Source organism: Corvus kubaryi, unplaced genomic scaffold, assembly GCF_017639235.1.
Source record: "Corvus kubaryi isolate FWS band 111438036 unplaced genomic scaffold, C.kubaryi_AGA036_p1.0 133, whole genome shotgun sequence".
NCBI classification, from domain to species: domain Eukaryota; kingdom Metazoa; phylum Chordata; class Aves; order Passeriformes; family Corvidae; genus Corvus; species Corvus kubaryi.
The window spans coordinates 5,408,950-5,428,937 of NW_024580667.1; the positions used below are offsets into that span (position 1 = coordinate 5,408,950).

General features: G+C 40.0%; 1 protein-coding gene across 1 annotated transcript in view; it reads right to left on the minus strand.

Annotated features, from left to right (window-relative positions):
* Positions 1-1,530: 1,530 nt before the first annotated feature.
* Positions 1,531-19,988, minus strand: part of LANCL3 (LanC like 3) — a 39,153-nt gene continuing 20,695 nt past the window's right edge. Inside the window, exons 2-5 of the mRNA XM_042035419.1 lie at positions 11,999-12,122; positions 10,774-10,971; positions 9,589-9,796; positions 1,531-8,528 (exon numbers count right to left, since the gene is read on the minus strand). Of these exons, the coding sequence (XP_041891353.1) occupies positions 8,369-8,528; positions 9,589-9,796; positions 10,774-10,971; positions 11,999-12,122 (690 nt within the window). The 3' untranslated portion in view covers positions 1,531-8,368. The remainder of the gene's footprint in view (positions 8,529-9,588; positions 9,797-10,773; positions 10,972-11,998; positions 12,123-19,988) is intronic.

Consider the following 19,988-nt stretch of genomic DNA (forward strand, 5'->3'; position numbering starts at 1 on the left):
TATGTGTAATCATCCCTTCCGTGAAGAAATTCTTCCTAATGTCCAACATAAACATCCCCTGGTGCAGCTTAAGACCATGTCCTCTAGTTCTATCACTGGTTTCCTGGGAGAAGAGACCAACCCCCACCTGGTTACACCCTCCTGTCAGGGACTTGTGGAGAGTGATAAAATAGAGATCCCGAAAGGAAGAGGCAAGGGCAAAGTCCTGCACCAGGAAGAAAATAACCCTGTGCAACAATAAAGGCTGAGAGACAGATGATTTAATAAAGAAATAAGTAAAACAAATAAATCCCACAACTAAACCAACCAAACAAAAGGCAGAAAAAGAGTTGTGAGAGCTGTGGAGCCTCCTCTGATGCACCCAGCTCAGACCCCCTGAGCAGGGCAGTGAGCAGTGTCAGAGGTGCCCTTTTAGCACTTTGCCAGGTGGATCTCTCTTGCTTGCCAGACCTTTTCCTTCAATGGTTCCTTGGGCCACAGACCTGTAAGCCCTGCTGTGACACCGGCTGTTGACCTGCAGCATTTGCCCACTGCCCCTGAGCCTTTCCCCTTCACCAGCAGGATTCTTTGTCTCTTGTGCCACCAGAGCTCTGGTGTCCTTCTGGAGATGCATACTGTCACCCCGGCAGTGCCACTGATGCCCGCATGGATGAGCAGCACAAGGTGACAACCTGAGGAAAAGATAAACCTTTTTAGTCTCTCCGTGAGATCCTGAACCTGAGCACCTGGCAAGAAACAAAACTGAGGTACCAAGCCAGGTTGGCAGATGGTGCCTCTGTCCTGCACAGGAGTCTCCAGACGCTTCTCTCCTCCTCTTGATGCAGGTCCTTGGTTCATGCTCAGCTGGCTCTGGTGATAGATCTTGTTTCTCCTTGCCTGTTCCCAGGTAATTGCTGATCTGCATGTGGGGGTTAGCTACAGGCCTGGGACCTACAGGAGCACAAGAGGAAGGCAAGATAAGGAGTCTGAGATATTATTAATAGGGTAACACTACTGTCTACTTCTGCTTATCTGCTACTGTTTAATGCAAGTTAGGGTGTCACCAGATTTATACAAAAAATGCCAGTAAACATTTGGCCATTTCTTTAACTGCTGCACTGGCAAGTCTGAAGTGTCATTGCTCAGCTCAAGTTGAGCTCTGCTCGTGATGACAAAGGTAGAAACCTCGTTGTGGGCAGGCCTAGGTGAATTTAATGCTTGTGTCCTGGACTGGGAATGGAGAGGTCTTTCTGCAAAGGGAAGAGGCCATGAAAACTGAGATTTAAGCAGACTGACAGTAAATACCTAGAGTGGGAAACTTTAATCTACAGGTCAAAAACAACCTGTCTTGTCTTGTGGGAAACTACCATGAGGTGTTTTACCTAAGCACTGTGCGCAGCCTGGATGATTTATCTCATTCTAAAATGATTTATTTTACTTTTGATAACCACTGAAAAGCTTTTGGAGCACTGAGTCATGACTATTCTGGAAGGAAGACTTCCCAGCACTATGAAAGGTAAGTACAGAAATAAACAATCCAATGCAAAATCATACTGTTCAAGGTTGGACTTTTATTTAAGGCAAAATATAATCACAGCTTTAATATTCATAATATGGATATACACAGTTTGTTCTGCCACTATGAAGCTTAGTATTATCACTGCTTTTAAAAAGCTATAAAATCTAGTTTCTATCATATTCTACAATACAAAACTAATACAATAAACACATTCTGAAAGATCACAGTGTTTAAAATATTAGAAAAGCAGGGGTCCTGCTTTCAACCAATAAGGTGCATCTCTAAAGAATCAAATCAACCTTGATTCTACAGGCCTGTACCACATCACGGCTGTGAATGGCTGTAACACTGAGAAACCAATCTAGGGTGTGGCACATACTCAAGGAATGAACATCACACACTGGAATATACCTAATAATCAAGTGTCACCAACACAAACTAGACAAGAAATAATGCCATTTAAGCTCCCTGTACTTTTTATTTGTATTGGTATTCATGTATATTGCAGAGCTATTGAGATAAAATGTGTATAAACTGCTATCAAATAGGGCCCTGCATATGCAAACATCTGTGCTTTCCTCATACTGTACAAACAAGTCTTACTAACTCCATGGGACTCATGTGTAAAGGAAAGTTTGTAGGCTTGGGGTCTGGAATGACATAGTTTTACCCCTGCTTCACACGTGTGGAAGGAGCTGCCTTACATGCCTGGAATCAAGTGGATGTTCATCACTGACATCAGCAGGTCGCTTATCAGGCCCTTAAAATGAGGGCAGGAGGCCAATTCAGTGGCAGAATCAGACCACTGTTAAAGAAAATCCTTGTTCTCTCATGTGTGGTCATGGTAATGAAGACAGAAGCAGAGTTAAATTTCCGGTCAGACAGCCTTTCTCTTCTATATGAAGTAAAAATACATGTTTGACTAGAATCTGTTTTCTATTCCCTATGGGATATAATTGACTTAAGGACTTCTACATAGTCCTACAATGCTGTTGCTGAATATCAGTACACTATAAAATCTCTTTTATTCAAATATCATTAAGCCACTGGGCAAAATGAGTTTTTAATTGATTTTCTGCCATTCTGGTTGGTATTGCCATACTTGACCTAAATGCCTCCATCTTCTCTTTGAGTCATGCAATGAACAAAGTCAAGAGACTCCCTTCTAAGAATTAAAAACAAATATGGTCTGTATTTTCAAGCAGATTGCTATTTATAAATGAATTTTTTTTGAGAGCATGATGTAGAATTTCAAATATCCGGGGTATAGGACCAACGGTGACAGTAAAAATTAGTCAGAAGGTTTAATAATTCAAAGACAGATTGAAAAGTTGGTGCTTGTTGGCTTCTTGAATGTATTTCTTTAAACTGCCTCATCATGGATAGTGCACATCAATTCTGTTCCATTAACAGACAGGAGTAGGCAGTGGGTTCAGCTACAGGCAACTCCTTCACAGGCAAATGTTTTTCAACATTTGATGACTTTGCTATAATGACAATGAAGTGCTGTTCAAGGCAGCTGAAACCTGAACAGTGCTTGTTGTACCACTACCTGTGCAATGAAACACTGCTATTCCCTTGGAAAATGCCTATTCACATCCCTAAATTGCTGTATTGTTTTGTGGGCCCTGAGCATTTTTGGCTTATGGCTTTGAAGTATGTTGTTCCCCTTATAGTGGGATTTTTGGTCATTTTCTTATTTCTTTTCAATTTAGCTTTCTGCTGCTACTGCTTAGTCTAAGACATATTTATATAAACTGAAATGTCTTCTCAGAGCAGTCCAGGCTATGCTGCTAGCCAGCAATTGCTATCAGTGTAGTTCCTCAGAGAAAGATTACTCTTTGAAAATCTATAGGGCAATTTTAGTCCTGATATACTAATCTTCCTACAGATTAGAATATGCACTCATGCCAGTGAATATTCAAGGTATGTAGGAGATTACTGCACCTGAGATTTACCTGGCAGACCTCAGAGATCCAAAGAACAAGGATATATTCTCAAAATGCATGCATACATTAAAATAGGTCACTGTTGGCATAAAACATGCAATATGTTGGCAGATGCTTTAACTGTATATGCAGAAAACTATATGAGTACAAAAACTTGATTGCTTATCAAAGTTTCCATTTCCACATATTGCCCCTCTACATTTCTGAATACAGCAGAGACCTACGGTTCACTTTTTCCACAGTATTAAAAAAAACCCAATCAGTATTCTTGTCATATTTTTTCCATGTCCATATATAATCAGTATTAGAACATCAAAGTGGCATTACTTAATTTGACAGAGAAGCAATAAAGGTGATCCCTTTACTTGCATTCACTTATGTATATTTCCCAGAACTATTTAAAAGTGTATTTTGGAATGTTTAGCCATTTCACTTGGTTTCGACTGTCCTAACAGAACTGAAATACTGGAGAAGTGACCATGCTCCCCACAAAGTCTCTGTTTTATTTAATGATGTAAAACTCCAGTGACAGTTGTAACACATGATACTGATTTTTCCTTAGCAGGTGGGAAATGGCACAGCCAGTGAGAAGAGACCATCTGGGAGCATTAAACAATGTAATGCAAGTTAATACAACACCCTGCTTAAGGAAAATGAATCAATCTTATTTTCAAGAACAAAAGACCTGGGCTGCTTCTTCAGCCTCCTCAAGTTATTCATAGGTTGGGAAACAAAGGAACGGAAACTGAAGGCAACAATGATGCAAACAAAGCAGATATTGAAAGCAGTGGCACAAAATAAACACGTTATTAAGATGAGAAGTTGTGAGTAGCAGGTAGAAATAAAGATGTATTTGTTAGAACTGTACTATTGATAAAACTTACTGCATCTGGTTCTATGAATCCTGAAATCAATAAATCTGGATACTACAGATCTAGTTTCCCTCAAAATTATTCCCTCACAGTAATCTATGGATGGCAGGCTAGAAGTCATGAACAGTGTGTAGCTCCTTAAACTGATGTGTAATCTACAGCTTTACTCACAAACAGCACCACACAAACACAGGTACATCACAAATAAGCACCAATACCCACACAATGCATCCTCTTTGCTTTAACAGCATAATCAGAAATACTATTATATCACTTAAATTCCTATTGCCTACACTTTAGAAACTAAACACAACCAAGAAACTAATGTGCAAACATGACATAGTTACTGTGTTTTACACTTTGAAAGAGGCTTCTCAAGTTTCCCATAACACACTTTTGTCACAGCACCATGGCAGAATCTGTACAGGAATACATTTTTCAGTCCATAAGGGTCCAGTCTGGGAGCAGGAGGAGACAGCATCCCACGGAGAACGTCTAGCAAAGGCTGCACGATCGATTTCTCAAAGCAGGAAGAAGGGTACACAGAGGACCTTACTTTCTGTTACACTGGAAAGTGCTGACAGCCCTACTCAGGTTGCTTTCCTGTCAATGTCTTAAAAACAAACAAAGGTTGCAACAGCACATTTGTAACAGCATATACAGTACAGAGAAAAAAATGAGATAGACAATAAAGAGGGAAAAGATGAAAAAACCCTGCTCATTTAATGAGTGGCATTTTCTGCAGAGCTCTGGGGTGTATTTGGACTGTGTTTAGGAGCTGTGACTGCAGCACATCTAGTAGCCACCTTACCCATCCAGGTCAGGTAAGAAAAGCCACAAATCTCTAAGAGTGAGCTCAAACTGCCATGTCTGATAAAAGAGGAACAATTATGTTCCAAGATTTTTACCAGATGTATCCCATGAGACTGGATGTTTGTGTGCTGCCCTTGCCAGAGTCAGCGCCGAACTCACATAACCTGCAGAGATGTTTGGGATCTAGATTTCAAAAACTGGGTGGTTCCATGGGTTTTCTCATTGTTGAATGGACTAACTCTTATTCAAATAACTGTTTTCTTTCTCTCAGGAAGCCAAAACATGTGGCTTCATACACAGAGAATGGGGACAGAAGATCTGTTTTGCATGTACTGTTGATCACAACACAGAGAAGATCAGAGTCTCCTCTAAATGTGAATTGGAAGAAATTCTACAGAGACACACAGGAAAAACCACTAGAAAACTGACACTGAGCTCTTAATGTTTATTTCCTGGCACTTATGAAGAATCACATTTAAAAATAAATGCAAACTTGGCCACTAGAAGTTAAGTATAATAAAACAGAATGATTTTATCTACTGCTATTATGGTAAGTTTTAATATACATGTGGTATATGTTATAGTATCAGCACTCATAACTTGGTCTGAATCTAAGTTACTGATTTATAATGCTTTGGATTTATTAAGATTTTGGCAATGGTTTTCATTTTCAAGACACTCCCAAAAAATAACTAAGTGGAAACATTAACAGTTGTGGCCCACTGATAACTAAAGAATAGGCACTGGGGACAAAATCAAAACATCATGATTACTACTGTGATGTGTAGATTCTGCTAAGGCTTAAGTTCGGAGTTGTTTGGGCTTCCTTTTAGGGTGTAGTTTTCAAAACATAAGACAGCTTTTGTTTATGTTTGCATCTCTAAATATAAGGGTTAGCAATAAATGAAGGATTGCTAAAGTGTGAGTCTGTATCACAGCAGAACCTATTTCTTTGTCTTCCAGTAAGACAGAACACAATTACAGGAGCTATTTAAATGCAGTGGCACAAATATTACTACTTACATGTTTGAGCTGAGTGACATCACCCTACAATAAAAACTGAGACTGAAAAGTGATTGACCACAGGGAAGAAATGTATAGGCCAAGTTTTACCTTCCTTAAACTTTTGTTTAAGAAGGTTCCAGTTATGAAATATATGAGCCAAATGCATTGCAGGAACCAACTAGATAAAAGATCCTAATGGGTTTGGGATCTTTACTACTGACAATTGACTTTGCTCTGCTCTAACAGGAGCATTTCCACAGGGCTGGGCAGAGCACACTCACATCTCCACTGATTTTTTGATTCAGCCTCATGTGTACACCCTCCCTATGGAATTCACCCTTCTGTGTGCACACATCTCACTGCTCAGAGTAACCAAGTTAGTGACATTAGTGGCTTTCTTAAAAGACCATCTAACCTTTTAACTTACGTGTTTTAATAAACACATAAATGTATATTGAATTTTAACATTTTCATTCGTTAAAAGATACCTAAATTCTTGTCAAACTGATACAGAACTGCACTGCTTTATTCACCAATGAAATATGGTTATTTCTATGATTAAGTAATTAATTAAAGCTGCACAGTGCAAGACAAAGTAACAGAAATCCTTATCTGCAGCTCATAATAATGCAAGCTATCTCATTAAAATAACAGTGGCAAAACCAGGAATGGGATTATTATATTAAAATGTGGAAGGATTGCAAGACCCGGCTCCAGCTTATAGCCTGATCAAAGCCCACTGAAATGAAATGGGAACTTTAATCCATTAGGCATTAAAAATAGAGAAATTGTAATCTCCTCCAGCTGAGAATGCAGGAAGAGACACTGCTTTGTTTGGCAGTACATGTACAGCAGCTTTTTCTCTCTGACTTCAATTTGCGACATATTGGTCTTCCTGATTTGTCTTTACAGATATTATTCCCATATAAATAAAAATAAAGACATAAATAGTAAACATATTTTAAATACAGATATTAATTTTCTACTTTTTAGTACAAATCTATGTTAGTGTTTTCTTTAGCTTTCAAGTACCACGTCATCATATCTATAATACATAGAAAACAGAATATAATTGCAACTTTAAGTGCTAGTGCAACTACTGTTGAGCAACCCATTTATTTCTATCTAAATTATTTTCTAGCTAAAAATCATTTGGGCATATACATGGTTTTGTTAACTAGGAAAAGAAGCAATTTTGAGTTTTGTTATCAGTTTTTTTCTGAGGATCAGTATGCCATCCCAGGATTGTATTCACTTTGCAGGATTTTTAGTGAAGAATTTCTCAAGGAAAATAGGTTTTCCATCATCTGAAATACTTAGGGTACTGTTCAGAAATGCTGCTATAAGTAATTAAGTTTTAAAGGAAGCTTTTGTATCACTGAACAATACTTATCTAGCAATGCTGTACCATGAAAAAAGCATCTGCCTGCTGTATCTTTGCTACAGAACTTTTCAATCCAAGTCCTCTCCATGGCTCCACCTATCTTCCATGTGACTGGGAAAACACTAACAAGACATGACACAGTTTCAGTAGATCAGAAAGGAGACCAGCTCCTTGCCACAGACTGAGCTCTAAAACGAAGGGTCCAATTCCGTGCTAATTTACACACGTGAGACCCCACTTGCTGAGATGAACTGTGAAACTGCAGCCTGAACACATAGCTATCTACAGAACTGCCATTATATGTATCATATAAAGACCAAAGAGCTCCAAGATACAGGTATTCCTAATACATGTTACTAAAACTAGCAGATGGGGTTTAGGTAAAAAAAAATTCCAGATTTTGCCTTTGTGGAGTGCAGTGACATGTCTACAACACCCTCCCCAATAAGTGCATTGCTCCACAAATGGTTTTTGCAGGACTCTTTTTAAACCTACTGGGTGCATCACTGTTTCTTTGCATGATCGTGCAATTCTAGCTTGCCTTTTTTTCACCAAATTAAAGTTTGATAATGCCCCCTTCTCTCTCACTGGAATAATTAGATAAATATCTATGATTCAGTTAGTTCCCCATGGGTTTTTTCCCCACTGACCCATTTATTTTGACCACACACTTTCCCACCCCCCAAGCCCCAGTGTATTTTCTTTTTGATCTGACTCCCAGCTACATTAAGGCTAGCATTAGTGGTACCCCGGCTCGTTTTGTAAATAGCCTGTCTGGACAAGTAAGTGAAACTGCAGGTGCCCTCTCCCATCACCACCGGGATGTGGCTCTGAAGAACATCAGTCTTTAGACAAAGACACTGAAGAGAGGAAACTCGGCTTGGTTGGGTTGCAGCAAGTCAGTCAGGAAACACACAGTTCCTGAGAAACCTTCATAGAGACTATATACACTTTCTAGTGCCCGGGAACCAGACTTAAATTCTTCTGTAAATAAGAACTCTGCAAACCTAAGAGAGAGAAAAAAGAGTTTGTTATTACTTGATGTCCCTCTCGGTCTACTTGTTGTTTGGAAGCATCATTTTAATAACATTCAATAATTAAAAAAACCAGAATGATCAGTATTTAACCTTTTCTGCAAATTTTACACTATCCAATTTCCACAAGAAACTGAGGTCCATTAGATCCAGAAGAGACAAACCTTTGCAATCTGTGCATGCATTATGCTTGTTTAAGAGCTATAAACTTTTTCTGACTTCTGTAAAACATATCATTAAACAAATACTTTTTGATAAGTTTTAGGATGCAAGCAATGTTTCACATCAAGACAAGAAATTCTGTAGTGCTGAAATAGCTACACAAATTAAAAAATAAGCAAATGGCTGAAAATCAGTCATCCTAATTGCTATACCACTTCCCCTTGTTATTCTGTGCTGTAAGGAAAACAGTAACATTGAATACTATGTTTTTAAACAGGCACAGTAAACTAGAGATACATAGTTAAAGATAATTGCAGCACCATGACAGAATTTTCACTGGACCACATGTGCTTGCATCCAGACAAAATAGAATTAACCCCACTAGCTAAGCTAAAGGTGGGAATGATAAATTAAAAAAAAAATATAAAGTAACTGCACACCACATCCTACACTTACTTTCCACTTCTAGTAATATGGAATACTGTTAAAAAATGCTCTGAAAAAAACCTAACAAATCATGTTTTACTCTGCTCCTGGACCTAGGTACACAACTTGTCTGAGTTCTGTCATCACATCAGGATGAGCCCTGGATGAACATCATTTCTCCACATCCAGCCCAGTTCCCTCTGAAGGAACGCAGGCTCTCGGGCAGGGAAGGGAGCCTGGGAGAACCCAATGTTCTCCCACCACAGGCAGCCTGGAACCAGACTGCAGAGCTCCCACAGAGTGCACCCACCCCACAACCTGGCTAGAATTGACCCTGAAGCTTCAACACTTGGGTTACATCCAAGGCTGGTGATCAGACTCTACTCTATAAATGTTCCGGAAACTTTCTGGTATTACCCTAAATCCAGAAGACAGGAATGCTAACCTTTGTGCCCTGTATATGTATTTTGAGTTCCCAGTGAGCCTATACAGCAACAGGAACACATAAGCACTACCAGCCACCCCGTGGCATATTCCAGGGCCCTTCTTCAGCAGGCCCTTCTGCCAGGTAAGCTCTCCACAGCGGATACAAGTGTCCAGATACTGAGGCTTCTTGGAAACCAGGTAAGCTTTGGCAAAAAGATATGCAATGCCTAGGAAAAGAGCAGCAAGATTGACTTTTGTAATAGGTACACCAAGGGTTTCACAGAACATGTAAGAAAATAAAGATTAATGCACTAAAAATCTTCAGTCTTGTGCTCTACACATGTCAACATTGCCTCTAAATGCTCCGTGTGGAGGGGGGAGTATCTGCTATGCTAAAGACACACAGCAAGATGTACTTATCCACCCCTGCGACAACAGCACTCTGAATCTTTTCAAGGCATTATTGAATTTCAGGGTTTACTCTAACATTCCCAGACTTTTATCATTTTAAAACACAGTCATGTTTTTGACTTTAAACAGTAAATTCTTAGCAGTGTCTTCTATTGGTTTCAAATCCCCATTCACCACACCTGCTTAAACTGACAGAAACACAAGGATGGGCAAGATAATTTCTTACACTGGCAACAGATGCCATTTTTTACTACATGAGAAAAAGAAACTCCCTTTTTCCCCCCAATGAGGTCCACACAGTTTTATTCTAGTTATATGCAGTTATGCATACTAACTTCTGTTTACCAAAAAAAAAAAAAAAAAAAAAAAGGCGATTTGGCTTATTTTTAGAGGTGATTTAAATAAATTAATCATAATCTTCACCAGAGCACCGCACAGCTCAGTTCATGGTAACCTTATGAGAATGCACATAACAAATAACCAACTCAAGTGCCTAAGGAAATGTTTAGCTCACTTGTGGTCTGAATTTAACAAACACTGAAGTAGCTGAAGTGTTCTTGAAAGCTACATCTGTCTTATTACCCAAGAATAGTGACGGGATACAGGTTTTACTGGGGAAGAACAATAGCAATTACTGCATTTGCGCATCTCTATGTTTAACTTCTTTACGTCCCTTGGGATTTTGTCACTTTGGCTGAATTTAACCTGAGATTATCTTCTACATGGAATCACCTAATGTGGAAAAGCAATGTGATCGACATCTGGCTATTCATAGTATCAGTGGGAAAAGAACCTGGAGCTCCATGGCACCAGTGTACCAGCTCGTTCTCCCGCTCGATTGTCTCCCCCAGCTCAGGGGGCCAGTTGCTGTTCTGTTCTTGGTCCATCAGGAAATCCACGCTCTGCCACACGAGCTCCTGGTCTGCTGGCTGCAGGTACTCATAATAGGAGAGCAACATCTGCAGGATTGAGGACAGCCCATGTGCTGCACCTGTAAAGAGTTGAAACAATTGAATTAGAGGGAGGGCTTAGGTCCTGTCTCCACCTCATTGCAACTTTCCCTTGGGAGAGATTTCCTTGTCAAATGCAGAGCTCCTTCATCTTCTTTATGCATATTAGAATAGTGCTTGGAATAAAATATTTCTAGGTGCATAACACCGTATTTTACTACTTCCGTCATTTCTAGTTCCTCTAACTTTGCAAAAATATGTATGAATTCTTTCTGCTCTCACTCTGATATGACTGAATCTCACTGTGTGAAGTTAAACCAAACCTGAACTGCATTCTGTCTCAAGGTGTTACTCCTCTTGACTGACTGCTGAATCTGGGCCATTATCTTGAAGTCTTTGTTGAATGCAAATTGAAACTGGGCCGTAAATGGGTATTTCCCAGTTACTGACTGACAGTATCAGTGAGCTAACACCTAAATTTCCGTGCAAGAACTGTCTGTACCTGCCAGAGTCTGTGGAACACACTGCTCACAGCGACTGCGCTCTCTGCTCCCCTGCCAAGGAATTGTGAACCAAGCTCACACTTGCTGCAGTGATACTGTGCTTTGAGAAACCCATAAGGGAGCTGCTCAGTGGCCTTTCACCACTGCTTCAGATGAGCTCCAACTAAGCTGCCCATGAGGGGAGCAGATGACCTCGTGCCTGAGTCGCACTGCTACGGCCAAAACCTCTCTGCCAGTCCCGGCATGGCAACAGCAGCTTAGAGAGAAAATCCCTGACAGTGCCCTGAGTAACCTGCTCCACACAGGCACGGACACCACACCTCTCACAGCCTCTGCTGGCAAGGCAGATTTACCAGGGCAGAAAGAAGAGGGAATGAGCTCAGCAGCATCAGCCCTTCCCTCCAGCTCCTCAGTCCCACTTCACAGTTTTAGGAGGTTGGATGGTCCCAACTGGCTCAGGAGAAATCCCACACTGTAGATTCTATGTTTTTTATTTCTGAAGTGCCTACTAGCTCAGCATCTCCACACAGCACCACTCTCAGAGGTGTTGGTGTGTTTTACTCACCAAGATACTCCGTTCCATAGTAGGAATACATGAGTGGGACTGGTTTTCTCTTCTTCACTGCATACTGTTTTCCTGATTCTAGTATGGCCAGGCAAATGGATTTAATTTGTGCTGCAGTCAGCACCTAAACAGAAACATCAAACAAACATCAAGTCTGTTACAATGATTTCACTCTTTAAGACATTTTTCAGGACTCTGCTTTTTTGCCAGTGCACAGGATGAAGTACTGCCTTTAATCTAATAAATATGCTGTAATGTACATCATTATTAAGAGCTCCTTACATAACACAGTTGATTTACATAATGTTTCTCAAAACCAGAGTTTCATCCTGTCTCAGGAAGTCAATGTCAAACCTTTAGCTGCACAGATGAGGTGAAAAGAGGCCCTCTAAGAGTCTTTTCTTCCCAGAGATCCTTCAGTCTGATGGAAGCTGACAACAAGCAGCAGGCAAGAGGCAGAACAGCAGCCTCCAGACTGGGGGAAGAAGCATTAGGAGAAGACAAAGGGAAAGATTAAAGAAGTAAATGCTACAGGCTTTACTGGGACACACCAACCTAGACAGATTTTTCTACAGATAAGATGAAAAAAAAAAGGAAGCAAGGAAGAGGGTACTAAATTTTACTGAAAATCACTACTATATATGAGGGTTCAGAAACCTCTTAGTAAAAGAATCAGCCTTTCTTAGTACAGAAAATGCTTAGAAAAATGAAGTGCAAGACAGGCTTCTATGAAGACAGGCTACCTATTCTTGTGGGACTTAAGCATCACAAACAGGCCAATGCTGCCTTTAATGCAGTCCAAAAAATGCTAGTGCCTTACTCTTAGAGGTGTTAAAGTAAGACTGACAAATCCTGTATTTCATGAGACATGAACTTTTCCACGTTAATGACCTAAAGGATTCAGTGAGAAATCAGTTTTAGATGTTTTAACTACAACTCTAATTACATGCAATTCACTGCAATCATCAGCAATCTCCTGTGTCAGCCACACCTGGACATTACTGACCAATACCTAGGCCAATTATGTAATTTAACTGAAGTAGTGTTTTGGCTTTAGGGGAAGCTCATATGGCAGCAGTACTTTGAAGAAATATATTTCAACTTGTGAAAACAGAACTGAGAAAGAAAGAAAGTAAAATGACACAGAAAAAGAAAAAAGGAAAAGGCTGTACAAATACTCTTGACAAGACAAATGGCAATCCTAAAATTAACTGGAATATTAGAATATCTTTGAAATGATTCTGTACACATTTGGGTTTGCTATAATTTTAATTATATAGGATTTACAATTAGTTCTTCAAGTTTAAAAAATACTGATAGTTTTAATATGGAAACAACATCTGTTACGAACTATATTCTCTCATTTGGACTGCACAAGATGCTGCAGATAATTAATTTCACTTAAAACTTGACTGAAAATTAATGGCTGAAATATCTTGTTTGTGTGTCTCACCCTGCTCCCTGATAACAAGGGATTTTATTACAACCTTGCTCCAAATGACTCTGATATTTGTACAACCTGGAGAACAATCTACTTCTGATTTTGATTAGTGTTCTTTAATGTTACTGCAGTAGAATTAAATAAGCCATTAACATCTGGAAATCTCACTCATTTCCAGTAATGTTTAAATTAATTGTTTTACCTTCACAGAATTTAAAGAGATGGTTTGAATCCAAAGGAAATGGGAGAGCAAAGACACGGTGAGAAACACTGAATTCTCTCCAGAACTCTCACTTGACTGTCTTGAAATTTGGCACCTACTCTTTCAAATTCCATACCTTGTAAAAGCATTAATAAGGTCACCTTTTAAAAATAAATGTGAAAGATAAGGTCTACTAATTGTAATTCTGAAAGGCAAAGGCATGTGGATTAGAAAAATCTTAATCAGTTCACTTTCTGTATGTAATGATTCCTTCACTTAATATTATCAACTAGCTTTCAATACAAAGCCTGTTTTGCTAAGCTTATTATTATGTTTGGCACATTTAATTTTTAAATTGAACTAATGACTATTTTAGAATGCTGAATGTGTATTTTAAATGGATATAAACTTCTATCCAAATCCAGCCTTTCAGAGTGCTGCATAAAGAAGTATTAGCTAGAGAGGAATGCACTGTTCACTGTTTTTTAATATAAAGTAAGTGTAAAAAGTCAAAACACTTAAGCACTGTGAATACTTACATCTATACATAGTATATACCCTTTTGGCTGGCATAATGAAATATGATAATGAATATCACCTCTTTTTCAGAATGCAAAAGCAGCCCATGTGCAAAGACAGACGAAAAATGGTATTTAAAATCATGAATGGATGGCAGAAATCAACCCACCTGATCCACTTCCACATGACCAAAGAAAATGGGAAAGAAAATGACCTATGTATCTTGAAAACAGCCTTATTTCTGGCTGCTCAGACTCACCTCTGGGCTTACACCAGGTAGATGTGTCCTAACTAACAGCTAAATAAAAAAATCTTTATGTTGACTACAAATACCTCTTCCTAAGTCCCTCAATCCACATTAATTCTAGGGCTGCTGCCTGTTTCCCAGAACAAATATGAAGGACTTGCATTTGCTCCTTATTCTGGGAAATGGGCGGCTGGAACAGAAACTCTCACTTACCATCACTATTAGTTGCCTGCCAAAGGCTGAATAATCAGCAATCCCATTTAAGATCTCCATTGGTCTGACACATTATATTTCAACCAATTTTGTGTTAAAATCCCCTTAGATTTCTGTCACCTTACCAAAAAAAAAATTCTGTGGCTTTGTCTCTGTATGCTCCCTCACAGCACACTTTAATAAAACAGCTAAATCTTATTACCAAAACAAAAATCATAAAATACACTAATCATAACCACAGACAGCACAACTGTGGTCTTACAAACTTCATTTTCAGTTCAGTGTAGTCACAATGACTCCTTGCCCCTGGGAATTACTGAAGCAATGTTTAATCAGGGACAGAAAAGAAACAGACTGATCATACTCAAGGCTTTGAAAGGATACATTGTATACTGATATAACATCCTCTGGAGCTGTCAGATGCTTTGATGCAAATAAAGCCAATATGAAAGTATGCTACCTAGACAAGAATTTCATGCCTGAGATAAGATACATATTTTGAGAAAATTCTTGAATGTCATTTAATAGGAGCATATGTAAAATTACTCTCTAAGCATGTCAGTACTTGAATGGAAGACTAATGACACCAACAGATACATTGCTAGTGCTTTAACATTTCAGCTAATTCCTTTTCGTATTTTTAAAGACATCACAACCTGTTCTACCACAGAATTACAGAATGGCTTGGGTTGGAAGGCACCTTAAAGACGGTTTAGTTCCAAGTGCCCCAGCACGGGTAGGCACACCTTCTACTAGACCAGGTTTCTCCAAACCCCATCCAACCTGGCTTTGAACAACTTCCTCACAACTCACATCAAGGACTTTCTTCCTAGTATCTAGACCAAACTGGCCTGCTTTCAGTTTAAAGCCATTCCCCCTTGTCCTATCACTACCTGCCCATGTAAAAAGCCCCTCCTAAGCTTTCAGCTATTTATCACACACATGTTCCTTTTCCACGTTAAGTCTAGGTGGCCTGCCCACTTTAGGTGAGTTTGCCTCAATTGATGTTAGAAATGTTCATTTTGGTCTCCTCACTAGATTGAAGTTTGGAATACATGCATTCCACATACCCCCTGCAATTTCTGTATCAATTGGTCACTGGAGTTCTTTAGATTTTGTTTTACATCATTATTCACTGATGCTGAGTGCTGCCAAATAACTGCTCCGCTCCCACTGGTGACAGCTACATTCCCATATACCTGTTACTTTAAGCACAACACATCAGTAGCACTACAATACCTTCTATTTCTACCACTGTCCGTGTCTAGGAGCCTGACTTGCAGTAAAAAAGCCACTTTGATTATTCATAAAGTCTCTCAATTTTTCTCTGGTGCCACTGCAGACAACATGCCTTTTCCCATAAAGGCACTGCGCAATTTTGTGAATTATTTAAGGCAGGTCCTTTATTCAGTAAATCCCTGTTAAAAGCCAGCCAGGAAGTGCTGTGTCTACAGCAATCATTCTGTTTTTTGTTAGCAATCTCTCACCCTGAGATTGTTTAGTTGGAAGTCAATAATTTCACAACTCCTTTTAACCTATTAAGAGATTTCACAATTACCGGTTATGACAGTGCTAAGCCCCACACTTGTGTTTTGAAAACTGTACACAGAAATCTTGACCTTGAGGATTAGGCAGAAAGCAGCAGGACAAGCTCTTCTGATTAGGGTAACATTTTCAGCACTTTTTCATTCCTCTGAATGCTTGTACAAACCCCTTGGCTCATTCTGAAAACCACTGCTACATCAAACTGCATACTGCATGGAGTGTATTAGATGACTGTAAGCTTTTAATTCTTTTAACAGATCTGTATTTATTTCCTTAGAGCTCTTTCCTGTAACAGAAGGCATTACTGAAGCCAAGTATCATTATCTTTTGATAGATGCATGAGCACTTTCAGGAGGTAACAGCTACATTTACATTATTGTGGAAAAAACCTTCTATGCACATAAAACCATTTTATTATGCACCTAACACATCAAACCTTTCTCTGACACACTTCTAAAAAGCCATTTACATGAATTTGATTGTACACTTTTTCTGATGCTGTACAAACTGTCAAAATAAGCTGAAGAAAATGGGTCAGTCTGCAAATAACAGGAGCTTTGCCACTGCTCTCCTATGCTGGTAGCCCAGCAGAGGGAGCTTGTGAATTAGTTATAATAACCCAAAATGCTGCAAAAAAGGGCGTACATATTTGCGTTCAGCAGGACAGCAGACACTAGAGTCAACTTGGTAATTTCATGATACTTACTACAGCACATGACATTTAAGCTCATTCCTTAAGCTTGATCTTTTTCTGCCAAAGACAGGGATGGGCATTGTTTAGGAACCTTTCCATGCAAAGTCACAGCCAGGTTTTTGCCTTTCAGACAATGGTAACACCTGAAGCCATGGAAGAGTAGCAGGTACAAAACAGGGGTCTGCCTCCCCTTAGTGTTATTCCACTTTGATTGATGTACCTCTCCTGTGGCACAGTGGGAAACCCAGCTCCAAGTGGACAGACACAGAAGCTCATGAGTTTGCTTCCCTCACGAGCATTGTCAAGGACACCCTTCTTTTAAAGATAAAAAACATACGGTTTTGAATCTCCTGAAAACTTTGGTCAATATATTAGATTAGTTCCAGAAGTAGTGTTCCTAATGCAGTCTGTTTGATGCTGTAACAGCACCATGTATTGTCTTGAGAGTGTACTTCCCCGAATTTCTCATACTAACACAACTACATGGCAGTGTGTTCAGACTCAGAAAGGCTATTAATATGACTGTCAGTTCACTGGAAAATGGTACTTGACTGCAATCTCGAGTAAGTCAGACTTCCCTATAGATTCCAATGGCATTGCTTGTTTTTAACATGTAAATTTGGGGGGGGTTGGGGCTTGCTCTTTGCCTCAGCACCACGGAAACAGCGAAGCCAATCCTGTCCTGCTTTGTGGGTCACTAATCATGACTCCAGTCAGAAACTGAAAGCTGCCTTTATTCCTGATGAATCAGATTACTGGTAGATAAGACAATGCTGATATTTTGTTATCAGGTGCTACTCGCCAGGACTGTGTAGCACTAAACCCACCAAATTCTGCTGTTAAACCTGTCCTTCAGAAGGAGAACATGAAGTATTGCAAAAAGGATGGAGCACAACTCTCACTGTAGACATGTGGCTGGCTGAGAGCAGCTGGTGCTCCTACACAGTTGGTCAAGTGCAATGAGCATCTCAGTTCCTTATGTCTCCACTTAAAAATGAAGAGTTTCAAAGAAAAAAACAACAATTGGACTTTTGTGATGGGTGACAACATTCGAGTCTTCATGTGCATCCTCCACACACACTTCTCCCCCTTGTGATTGTCACCGATGGGCATTTTGATTTGTCCCAAGATAAGAACACCAGGTAGGAATTGGAGGAGTGCCCAGTTGGCCCAATCTCCAGCAGCATTTTACAGCCTTTTGCAGGCTGATGTGTACCACAGTCAGTGGCAATAATCACAGCTCCCCCATCCCTGGAATGCATTCAACTCCCTGCAGGGAGGTTGTAGCAAGGTGGGGATTGGCCTATTCTTCCAGGCAACCAGCGACAGGACAAGAGGACAGTGTCTGACGCAGCACGAGGGGAGACTTAGGTTGGACATTAGGAAGAATTTCTTCACAGAAAGGATGATTAGACATCGGAATGGACTGCCCACGGAGTCACTGTCCCTGGAAATGCTTAAGGAAAGACTCATGCAGTGCCATGGTCTAGTTGACATGGTGGTGTTCAGTCACAGGTCAGACTCAATGATCCCAGAGGTCTTTTCCAGCCTCCTTTTTTATGGGATTCTGTACTTATGCAAGCAACCACATAGTTACTCCTGAAATTTGTGCATGGTATTCTTTTCTTAGGACATTTCTCCCTAGGTGTTCTTAGGACAAATCACAATGCCCAGCAGAGACAATGGGAAGGGAGAGGGTGGGTATGGAAGGGGAGGAAGCACAAGAAGACCTGACTATCTTTCGTTGCTGCCATACCTTTCTTCAAGCTCCCCCTATCCTGGGTCAATGAAGAGAGAGGGAAACATGAGTTTCTCCTAGTTACACTCAGGCTCCCAACACCTCTTACTCTGCTGCACCAGGGTGTGGCTGGATACAGCTATCCAGTTGTAATACAGTGGCTCACCTAGGTCTTGGGAAGGAAAAAACAGGTCTCCATCACAGTAATTACTTGAAAAAAGTATGGAAGCACAACCACGGTGCTCTCTGCTGCTAGAGAAATGAAGCACGGAGGATGTCAAGGAACAGATCCCAGATCAGAGCAGTTCAGATAATCACCATGATTGAGGAGGTATCAGTCTGCCCTTATAGCTGAGGTCCTGATCAGCCAAAGTGCTGGAGTGAAAGCTCCTCTGGACTCAGGCCCAGAGGGAAGCCAAAGCACAGGGGTTGAATTAAAACCTTTGGATAAGCGGAGATACATGAAGCCACACCAAAGTGAAACAGAAATATAGATTTTTTAACTTTTAGTAGAAATATATGCTAAGTACCTGAAATGTTAAAAAGCTGTAGCAGAGACCTTAAACACAATTCTTGCTGCAGCAAGAACAATTTTCACAGAATTCTTTACTTCAGACAAAATATAGATAGAATTATACTGTTCACATTTTTTAGACAGAGTGTTCACGTAAACAATAAGAACTGATAGAAACTGTACACACAAATCTGTGTAATACCTATGTAACACTGGTGCAAGACTTAGGATTGTTAGAATTAGACCAGGATAGGTTAAGAAAAGGAAAACTAGAATTGTGTGTTAATCTTATTGGTCAATTAGCAAATACAATCCACACTTCTGTAAGAAAAAATATCGAGTCTAGAGTATAGAGCATATAGAGTCTGGAGTACAGAGCATATAGAGTATAGAGCATATAGAATATATGGAGCATATAGAGCATATAGAAGAAGCTGGTTTTGCCTGCTGTTGCTGTTGCTGCTTGCCTTTATCATGTAACCCCCTTCGAACTCTGCCTTCAAGAAAGCTATGAGACTATGAAATAAAGAGCTTAGCAGAGCAGCAGCCTCCTCTGCTCTGTTACTCTGGTCCCAGAAGGACAGGTACCCCGTCAAAAGCTCAACACCAAAGGTGGCTGATCAGCAGCAAAGCCAGCAGGGCATTTCTCAGGAGGACAAATCTGATCACAGGACAAATGAGGTATCCTGGGATGCACTCCTGTGTTGACGCTTTTGAACAGCAGCTGTCTGCACCCCAGCTGCATGTTCTCTGCTGCCTAGCCGAGGGTTAGAGTTACCACAGAGCACAGAGAGCCAACAATTTAATTTCAAGCATCTCTCCCTAGAATTGCACCCAAATTCAAGAGTGTGAATTGAAAAGCGTGTTTAAAAACATT